The sequence below is a fragment of the Takifugu flavidus genome, chromosome 13 (assembly GCF_003711565.1).
Source record: "Takifugu flavidus isolate HTHZ2018 chromosome 13, ASM371156v2, whole genome shotgun sequence".
Lineage (NCBI taxonomy): Eukaryota > Metazoa > Chordata > Actinopteri > Tetraodontiformes > Tetraodontidae > Takifugu > Takifugu flavidus.
In genome coordinates, this window is record NC_079532.1 from 9,716,272 (window position 1) to 9,726,336 (window position 10,065).

Genomic DNA, 10,065 nt, shown 5'->3' on the forward strand with positions numbered 1-10,065 from the left:
TCACCAGTCCATCAGCAGCTCCATCAGCAGCTCATCAGCAGCTCCATCAGCAGCTCCATCAGCAGTCCATCAGCAGGTCCATCAGGAGGTCCATCAGCAGCTCCATCACCAGGTCCATCAGCAGGTCCATCAGCAGCTCCATCAGCAGCTCCATCAGCAGCTCCATCAGGAGGTCCATCAGCAGGTCCATCAGCAGCTCCATCAGGAGGTCCATCAGCAGCTCCATCAGCAGTCCATCAGCAGCTCCATCAGCAGGTCCATCAGCAGCTCCATCAGCAGCTCCATCAGCAGTCCATCAGGAGGTCCATCAGCAGGTCCATCAGCAGGTCCATCACAGCTCCATCAGCAGGTCCATCAGCAGGTCCATCAGAGGTCCATCAGCAGGTCCATCACAGCTCCATCAGCAGGTCCATCACAGCTCCATCAGCAGTCCATCAGCAGGTCCATCAGCAGCTCCATCAGCAGGTCCATCACAGCTCCATCAGCAGGTCCATCAGGAGGTCCATCAGCAGGTCCATCAGCAGGTCCATCACCAGCTCCATCAGCAGTCCATCACCAGGTCCATCAGCAGGTCCATCACCAGCTCCATCAGCAGGTCCATCAGGAGGTCCATCAGCAGGTCCATCACCAGCTCCATCACCAGCTCCATCACCAGCTCCATCACCAGCTCCATCACCAGCTCCATCACCAGGAGGAGCAGGAGGAGGAGCAGCAGCCAGGAGCAGCTGAGGAGGAGGAGCAGCCAGGAGCTCAGGGGGTCAGTGGTGACCAGGGTCAGGCTGCTGGGGAGCAGCTCCCTGATCAGCCAGCTGAGATGCTGAGTGTTGATGAGGGAGGGGAGGAGGGGATGGAGTCTGACTCTGACTCCTGGGGGTCTGTAGGGGACTCCCAGTCCCTTACTGGGGACCTGTACACCCTGGAGGACATCACCACCTTCCTGGATGAAACCTTCAGCCAGTCTGTGAAGGTGGCTGATTATTTCCCAGACCCTGAAAAGTTCTTAAAAAGTGCGTTGCTGCTCCAGAGGGAGTGGACGTCCTGGATGAGAGGAAACAGTCCCGGCTAAAGAAGCACATGATGGCCACCAGAAGGATGCTGGGTCAGAAAAGAAGGAAAAAGGCTGTGGCCTTCTACAGCGCCCCCTACAGGGCGGAGGACTGCACCAGAGTGTGATGAGGAGGCACGCTGAGGCCTTCTACAGCGCCCCCTACAGGGCGGAGGACTTCACCAGGGTGTGAGGAGGCACGCTTCTATGAACCAACAGGACAAATTAGTCCCTCTGAAGACATCTGGGGAGTGAGAGACGTCCTGGTTTAGTGAGGAAAATTGTTTGATTTTGAATTGTTGAAGGTCTCCAATGTCCCTCTGAAATGTGGAAATGTGAATAATACATGTAAATAAAGGTGTTGTTAAAATCCCAAATGTCTCCTCTGAATTTCTCTTTGGTATCTGGGAGGTGTAGCAGGCCTGTGGACCCACCGAGGAACGTCACGTTCAGGAGGAAACCTTCCGCCTAGCTAACCGCAGGTTTTTAAATAGCTTTCTGAACGTGGGAACCGTGAACGAGACGTGTCTGGAGGACGTCTATGTGGGGAGAGGAACAGAAAGTCTCCAGGCTGCACTTCTTCATAAATATCTGCTGAGGAAATTCCCCTCCGACTGGAATATTTCTGTTGGTGCTTTTTGGAATGTAAATGTGTCCCCACTGCTACTGTGTCAGTTTCATATGAAACTGGTGGTGGTGGTGGGGGGGGGTCCGGGGGTCCATCCCAGCTGGAGTCGCCGGTTCATCGCAGAGCCTTATGTGCACGTTTGTGGGTTTGGTACCTTGCTCAAGGGCACCTTGGCAGTGCTCTGAAGGTGCTCAGGGGTTCGAACTAACGACCCTCTTCTCAGCCGAGCCCCCCACCATTGTCCTTGTAGGACCGTCCAGAATAACCGGAGTCACCAACAGTGGTGACACAACCGTCGAATCGTGACCGACCGTTACAGCAGAAGCTTAATCACAGACCTAATGAAGGGTTTGTGTTGGTGTCTCACTCTGTGGAACCTTCTGACCCTCTTCTTCATGAAGGTGGTCACATCTCCGGGCCTGGAGACACCAGCGACGTTTGCGTGGCTTCACTAGCAAGGGTGCTGGGGCAAGGTAGCAGCCCAGGGGGCAGCACCAACCGCCTCCTGGGGCAACACCTGCTGAGGAGTCGATCCTGGTGCTAATTCGGTTCTGTGACGCACAGCTGCTCATGGAAGCAGAGGTGAAGCTGCTGGCCAGAAGACATCATGGACTTTGGTAGTTATTACTCATGCCAATGAGAGTTGGCTTCATCCGTTGGAGGTCACCCAAAATGAATCCCGATTTGGTGAGTAACCAGACAGAAACCATGTCCCCCCTCCGTCCGGCCAGCCCTGGAGGGTTTAGTGACCATCACGGTGGTATTTGGAGAAGGTCTGTTCTGATTAGGGGCGGTATCCACCGGTGTCCTGGACTCATCGACATGCCAGGACCCCCCATGGACCAACAGTTCTGATCACTCTTGATCTGGTTCTGACTTGTGTGATGTGCTGTGTTCACATTCACAACAGTCTCACCACAGCAGTGTGCTGATCCCAGGACCATCGTGTGCTGATCCCAGGACCACCCTGTGCTGATCCCAGGACCACCCTGTGCTGATCCCAGGACCATCGTGTGCTGATCCCAGGACCACCCTGTGCTGATCCCAGGATCACCCTGTGCTGATCCCTGTACCACCCTGTGCTGATCCCTGTACCACCCTGTGCTGATCCCTGGACCACCTGTGCTGATCTCTGGACCACCCTGTGCTGATCCCTGGACCACCTGTGCTGATCCCTGGACCACCCTGTGCTGATCCCAGGACCACCTGTGCTGATCCCAGGACCACCGTGTGCTGATCCCAGGACCACCCTGTGCTGATCCCAGGACCACCCTGTGCTGATCCCTGGACCACCCTGTGCTGATCCCTGGACCACCCTGTGCTGATCCCAGGACCACCCTGTGCTGATCCAGGACCACCCTGTGCTGATCCCTGTACCACCCTGTGCTGATCCCTGGACCACCCTGTGCTGATCCCTGGACCACCCTGTGCTGATCCCAGGACCACCCTGTGCTGATCCCTGGACCACCCTGTGCTGATCCCCGGACCACCCTGTGCTGATCCCAGGACCACCTGTGCTGATCCCAGGACCACCCTGTGCTGATCCCTGTACCACCCTGTGCTGATCCCTGTACCACCCTGTGCTGATCCCAGGACCACCCTGTGCTGATCCCAGGATCACCCTGTGCTGATCCCTGGACCACCGTGTGCTGATCCCTGTACCACCCTGTGCTGATCCCAGGATCACCTGTGCTGATCCCTGGACCACCCTGTGCTGATCCCAGGATCACCCTGTGCTGATCCCTGGACCACCGTGTGCTGATCCCTGTACCACCCTGTGCTGATCCCCGGACCACCCTGTGCTGATCCCAGGACCACCGTGTGCTGATCCCAGGATCACCCTGTGCTGATCCCAGGACCACCGTGTGCTGATCAGCTGATCCCTGGACCACCCTGAGCTGATCCCTGGACCACCCTGTGCTGATCCCAGGACCACCTGGGAAGAAAGAAAGCAGCTTGATCAGCATGATCAGGTAAGTTATTTAATTCTGCTTTATTAGCAGTGTGGTTGATTTTGAGAGTTTAGTTTTTCCGTGCCGGTGGTGTTTGGGAGGGACGGCGTGACGCCACCTGCCCAGGAGAGCAGCGTCAGTGTGGAGGAGCAGGTGGGAAACGATAGTCTGTCCTGTGCTTGCCTGTCCCCCGAGTCCACCAGTTGGTGCGGAGGCGTCTCCATCTGGGACCTGCTGGTGCAGGTGTCCCCGCTGCCGGTGCCTCTGTGCGGATCAGCGTCTGACGTCCCCCCGATGATCCTGAGCTGCTGCAAACGGAGCTCATGTTCCTGGACTCGTCCTCTCTGGAGGTGTCCTAGAGTCAGACATGGTGTCCGCCACATGAAGGGTTTCAAGCGTGGAGACGTTGCCCATAAACAGCCAGAGGCCGGAGTCTGAAACGTACCAAACAATCAGTAAAAATTAGTGATTATTTTAGTGACACTGATAAAGTCACTGATAAAGTCACTGATAAAGTCGCTGATAAAGTCACTGATAAAGTCACTCCTTGGCGTGAGCCACAATCAGGTCCAGGGCATCCTGATCCCTGTTTGTTGCTCAGACAGAATCTTTGAAGCACTTTTTGATGAATGTTGGCGTCTCACTGCACTGTTGGATCTTTTAAAGGGATCAGCTGAGGGTTCTGGGGAGGTTTGTTCTATCAGTTGATTCATTTTTGGACCAAAATCCAGTTTAACTGTAGTCAGTCAGTCCACACCCTGAATAACGGGAAGGGGGGGGGGGTGCTTAGATCTGGAGTTTCATATCATGGAGGTGGTTTTGTGGGTTGAACACCAATCAGCACAGTTTGAGTTATTTAAATTAGAAAGGAGAAGAGGAGGTGCTGAGTTTAAAGCCCGTTTGATCCGTCACCGCTCATTCCCCGACTGAAACATGTGGCTGCTCCTGCTTCTCCTGTCCTCAGTGAGTCTTCTGTCCTCTTCAACTAGCAACCAGGAGCATTTGTAGCGTAGCATGTAAATGTCTGTACTGCAGGTGGACAGCAAAGGTCTGCGTGGACAATGGCTGAGGAGGAACAGTTCCTGTGTGTGCACGGTGAACTCGACCCTCTGGTCTTTTCCTGTTGTGAAGTATGAGCATGTGGACGAGCAGATCGAGTCCTGCGAAGTCTCTTGGAAAGTGCTGCAGCAACAGGTGACCCATGAAGTGGAGCGGTGTTGTTCCCTAGTTCTGAATGCCTTCCTGCTACATGCAGCTTTGGGGAATCTTTCTGCCGGAGCTCTTTTCTCACTCTCATTGCAGGTGAATTTGTCCAGCCAAAGCCTCCCTCAGATGCAGCTTTCCATCAGGAACATAACGGCCCGTCTGGAGCCCCACAGGTACCTTCACCACCGGGGCCTGTACTCGTCCTTAGCGCTACCCCAGCTGGTGCAGGAGCTGACCCAGCTGGAGACGGATGTTGGCAGCATTCACACACAGTTGGACAACAAAAAGACGCAGAAGCTCTCTGAGGAGGTAAAGCAGTGGCCCCGGGAAGGTGATACGATGTCTAATTAAGATGAAGGACAGCCACATAGACATAATTGTTCTTGGGATTTGTGCAGTTGCAAAGGCCATAAAGATGCCTGAGCTAAATATACATTTGTCATTCTGTATTAATGCATCACTGAGTAGTTAGAATGAAGTGAGGATGAGTTTAAACACCTCCTTCACGGATAATCGAGGACAAACTGGTACAATGAAACAGGTGTAATAACATCAGTGTCCGATAGATGGCACTACAAAACCATTCATCGGATTGATGCGCGTACATGTGCGTGTGTGTAGGCGGATAAACTTCGTGCTTATGTGGAGAGGTTGCAAACAACGGATGTCATCAACATGAAGTCGGTAAAAGAGAAGCTGCGATACCTGAAGAACAGCAGCGAGGCCTGTAGGACCATCCCCAGGGACTTCAGAGGTCAGAGTGGGGTGGGGGGGTGTGTGGGGGGGTGGGGGGTGTGAGTGTGTGTGTGTGTGTGAGTGTGTGTGGGGGGGTGGGTGTGTGTGTGTGTGTGTGTGTGGGGGTGTGGGTGTGTGTGAGTGTGAGTGTGTGTGGGGGGTGGGTGTGTGTGTGTGGGGGGGGTGGGTGTGTGTGTGTGTGTTGTGTGTGTGTGTGGGGGGGTGGGTGTGTGTGTGTGTGTGAGTGTGTGTGGGGGGTTGTCGTGTTTGTGTGTGTGTGTGTGGGGGGTGGGGTGTGTTGTGGTGCGTGTGTGTTGGGGGGGTGTGCCTTGTGTGGTGTGTGTGAGTGTGTGGTGGGGGGGGTGGGTGTGTGGTGTGTGTGTGTGTGGGGGGGGGGTGTTGGTGTGTGTGAGTGTGCGTGTGTGGGGGGGGTCGTGCGGTGTGTGTGTTGGGTGGGGGGTGTGTGCGTGTATGTGTGTGTGTGCGTGTGTGTGGTGTGTTGTTGCTGTGCTGTGTGGGGGGGGGTGGGTGTGTGTGTGTGTTGGGGGGGGTGTGGTGTGCGTGTGCGTTTGGAGGCGTGGTGGGGGGTTGTGCGTGTGTGTGTGTGGTGGGGGGTGTGTGTGCGTGTGTGTGTGTGTGTGGGCGGTGGGTGTGTGTGTTGCTGTGTGTGTGTGTGGGGGGTGGTGGGGGGTTTGTGCGTGTGTGTTGTTTGTGTGTGTGACGTGTGTGTGGGGGGTGGGTGTGTGTGTGTGTGTTGGTGGGGGGGGTGGGTGTGTGTGCGTGTGCGTGTATGGGGGGGTGTGCGTGTGTGGTGTGTTTGGTGGGGGTGTGTGAGTGTGTGTGTGTGTGTGGCTGTGCGTGTGTGTGTGCTGTGAGTGTGCGGGGGCGGTGGTGGGGGGTGTGTGTGTGTGTTGCGTGTGTGGGGGGTGTGTGCGTGTGCTGTGTGTGGGGGTGGGTGTGTGTGTGTTTGCGTGTGTGTGTGCTGGGGGGGTGTGGCGTGTGTGTGTGTGGTGTGGGGGGTGTGCGTGTGTGTGTGTGGGGGGGGGTGTGCGTGTGTGTGTGGTGGGGGGGTGGTGAGTGTGTGTGTGTGGGGGGTGTGTGTGCGTGTGGTGTGTGTGTGTGAGGGTGTGGGTGGGGGGTGTGTGCGGTGTGGTGTGTGGGTGTGGCGTGTGTGTGTGTGTGTGTGGGTGGGGGGTCAGTTCAGGTTAGGGGTAGGGTAGGGTCAGGGTTCGAGGGTTAGGGTCAGGGTTTAGAGAGTTAGGGTCAGGGTTAGAGGGTTTTGGGGGTCAGGTGGGGGGGGTCAGGGTAGGGTTTAGAGGTTTCAGGTGTACAGGGTTAGGGGTCAGGTTAGTTAGTCTTTTCCAGGGTCTCAGGGTTAGAGTTGAGGGTTGGTTAGGTCTCAGGGTAGAGGGTCAGGGTTAGGGTCAGGGTTAGAGGGTCAGGTTAGAGGGTCAGGGTTATGGTCAGGGTTAGAGGGTCGGGTTAGAGGGTCAGGGTTAGAGGGTCAGGTTAGGGTCAGGGTTAGGGTCAGAGTTAGAGGGTCAGGGTTAGAGGGTCAGGGTTAGAGGGTCAGGGTTAGGGTTAGGGGTCAGGTTAGGGTCAGGGTTAGAGGGTCAGGGTTAGAGGGTCAGGGTTAGAGGTCAGGGTTAGGGGTCAGGTCAGGGTTAGGGTCCAGGTTAGAGGTTCAGGGTTAGAGGGTCAGGGTTAGAGGGTCAGGGTTAGGGTCAGGGTTAGAGGGTCAGGGTTAGAGGGTCAGGGTTAGGTCAGGGTTAGGGTCAGGGTTAGAGGGTCAGGGTTAGAGGGTCAGGGTCAGGGTTAGGGTTAGAGGGTCAGGGTTAGAGGGTCAGGTTAGGGTCAGGGTTAGGGTCAGGGTTAGGGTCAGGGTTAGAGGGTCAGGGTTAGGGTCAGGGTTAGAGGGTCAGGGTTAGAGGGTCAGGGTTAGGGTCAGGGTTAGAGGGTCAGGGTAGAGGGTCAGGGTTAGAGGGTCAGGGTTAGGGTCAGGGTTAGGGTCAGGGTTAGGGTCAGGGTTAGAGGGTCAGGGTTAGAGTTAAAAGCTGTCATATGCAGAAATGATGTGACGCTAACGCGAGAAACACCCTGTGCCTCCTGACCATTTGGTCGTCTCCTCTTTTTAATTTACTGTCTTTATTTTCACCCAAACATTCCAAAGAAAAGTGAACAAGATTGAAATGGAACACGGATCGTTTTGGAACCTAGGAAATACGACATTCCTGTCATGATGTCATGCTTCTGGGTCGTCTTAAGGACTGTTTGTTAAAGGTTACCAGTTGATACTAGTCCAGTTGATACTAGTCCAGTTGACACTAGTCCAGCTGACACTAGTCCAGCTGATACGAGTCCATCTGATACTAGTCCAGCTGACACTAGTCCAGCTGATACGAGTCCATCTGATACTAGTCCAGCTGAAACTAATCCAGCTAATACTAGTCCAGCTGATACTAGTCCAGCTGACACTAGTCCAGCTGATACGAGTCCATCTGAAACTAGTCCAGCTGACACTAGTCCAGCTGACACTAGTCCATCTGACACTAGTCCAGCTGAAACTAGTCCATCTGATACTAGTCCAGCTGACACTAGTCCAGCTGACACTAGTCCAGCTGAAACTAGTCCATCTGATACTAGTCCAGCTGACACTAGTCCATCTGATACTAGTCCAGCTGACACTAGTCCAGCTGAAACTAGTCCATCTGATACTAGTCCAGCTGACACTAGTCCAGCTGATACGAGTCCAGCTGACACTAGTCCAGCTGAAACTAATCCAGCTAATACTAGTCCAGCTGATACTAGTCCAGCTGATACTAGTCCATCTGATACTAGTCCAGCTGATACGAGTCCATCTGAAACTAGTCCAGCTGATATTAGTCCAGCTGATATTAGTCCAGCTGATACTAGTCCAGCTGATACTAGTCCAGCTGATACTAGTCCAGCTGACACTAGTCCAGCTGATACTAGTCCAGCTGAAACGTTCCTCTGCCCAGTGTAGCGATAAGAACGATGTGACTGTTTATTTTCAGGCCAGGACCGGCACTGCCTGAAAGGCCTGATCACCAACATTAGTGAACCTGTCACCACCAAAGTCAGTCCCCACGGTAAGACATACACCTCGGGGTCGTGGGGGAAGCAGGCCCAGGCAGACAGTGGCGGAGAGAGCGACAGCTACTGGGTCCAGCCTTTGCTCAGCAGCCACATCTGGGGCAACACCTTACGGGTGTATGGAAATTATGAGGACTTTCTGGCCTCTGTGAGACACAAGGACTTTAGCGTGGCTCCGTCCTACAGCCACGCCAACGCCGTTGAGGGTCCCAGCGCTGTCCTCTATGGTGAAGCTCTGTACTATCACTGCTACCGCTCAGCTGACATCTGCCGCTACGACCTGAAAAGCAACGCTGTGAAGCGAGTGACTCTTCCAGGCTCTGGGGTTGGCTTCAACAACAAGTTCCCATATTGTTACTATGACTGCCGAGCCAACAGCGACGTGGATCTGGAAGCGGATGAGACTGGACTGTGGGCCATTTACGCAACCACCGGTAACCATGGCAACCTGGTGGCGAGCCGACTGGTCTGGGACAATGATGCCGAGCAGCTTAATGTCACGCAAACCTGGGAGACGAGGCTGTTCAAGAAAGCGGCGAGCAACGCTTTCATGGCGTGTGGGGTCCTGTACGCCACCCGTTATGTGGACACAGACAGAGAAGAGGTGTTTTACGCCTTTGACACAGCCACAGGCAAAGAGGACAACTCGCTGGCGATACCTCTGGAGAAGGTAGCCAAAGAGGTTGCCAGTCTGAGCTACAACCCCACCAACAAGCAGCTCTACATGTATAATGATGGCTATCTCCTGGCCTACCAGGTCTACTTCTGACCTGACCTTCTCAGGAACATTGGCCACGTTGGAATGAAGTCCTACATCTGAAATCAACACATCCACTATTGAGTTCATTTGCACTTGTTTCGGTCTGTTATTGGGCCCCTCTGGTCACGGTCAATTAAAAAGAACCCAGTGGCCACGAATGAGTGATGCCTGGCCACCAGGCACTAAGGCAGGGCCCGTAGATAACTGGCCTTCAGTCTGGGGATGGTTGCCCATGTGGCGCTGACCATTTAAAGTTATGCTGTTTAGGATTCATAAATAAAGGTGTCTGTGGCCTCATTTTGTGTTCACAAGTAGCTTTGTTATTGTTGCCATGGCGACTGTGATGTCAGCGGCCCGACACGTGACTGATGGTAACCCTCGATGAAACGGGGCAGGAACTATTAACCCTTTCAAGCCTGCGGGCTGCTCTGGCCGCTGGGCGATTCATTCATCAGGTACAGCTCGTGCACGTGCCTGTGGCCTCGGCCAGCCCCCACATGGAGCTTAATTAGTCCCTTTCTAGCATCCCTAGAGCGACGCCTGCACTGGCCCGGGTGCACGGGGACAGTGCAAGTTCTCCACGGCCCACCAACGTTCAATCTCTGGCCCACCAGGTGTATTTCTG

General features: G+C 54.6%; 1 protein-coding gene across 2 annotated transcripts; it reads left to right on the forward strand.

The window, feature by feature from the left end:
- The first annotated feature begins 4,436 nt into the window (after positions 1-4,436).
- LOC130536543 (olfactomedin-4-like) lies at positions 4,437-9,737 on the forward strand. Of its 2 annotated transcripts, XM_057052567.1 has the most exons (5): positions 4,437-4,588; positions 4,661-4,819; positions 4,928-5,140; positions 5,453-5,585; positions 8,602-9,737. In XM_057052567.1, exons 1-5 carry the CDS (start codon positions 4,559-4,561, stop codon positions 9,447-9,449), a joined length of 1,383 nt encoding a protein of 460 aa, XP_056908547.1. In that variant the 5' UTR covers positions 4,437-4,558; the 3' UTR covers positions 9,450-9,737. The 2 variants fall into 2 exon arrangements, with proteins under 2 accessions (XP_056908547.1, XP_056908546.1); XM_057052566.1 differs by having other exon boundaries at positions 4,661-5,140.
- Positions 9,738-10,065: the final 328 nt, after the last annotated feature.

What these genes read in the sequence shown, in the direction of transcription:
- LOC130536543 (XM_057052566.1), top strand. Translation starts at nt 4,559, where the DNA reads ATGTGGCTGCTCCTGCTTCTCCTGTCCTCA. An exon ending in TCCTGCTTCTCCTGTCCTCA is followed by an intron (nt 4,589 to 4,660) that starts GTGAGTCTTCTG and finishes TCTGTACTGCAG; the next exon opens with GTGGACAGCAAAGGTCTGCG. An exon ending in CATCCCCAGGGACTTCAGAG is followed by an intron (nt 5,586 to 8,601) that starts GTCAGAGTGGGG and finishes GTTTATTTTCAG; the next exon opens with GCCAGGACCGGCACTGCCTG.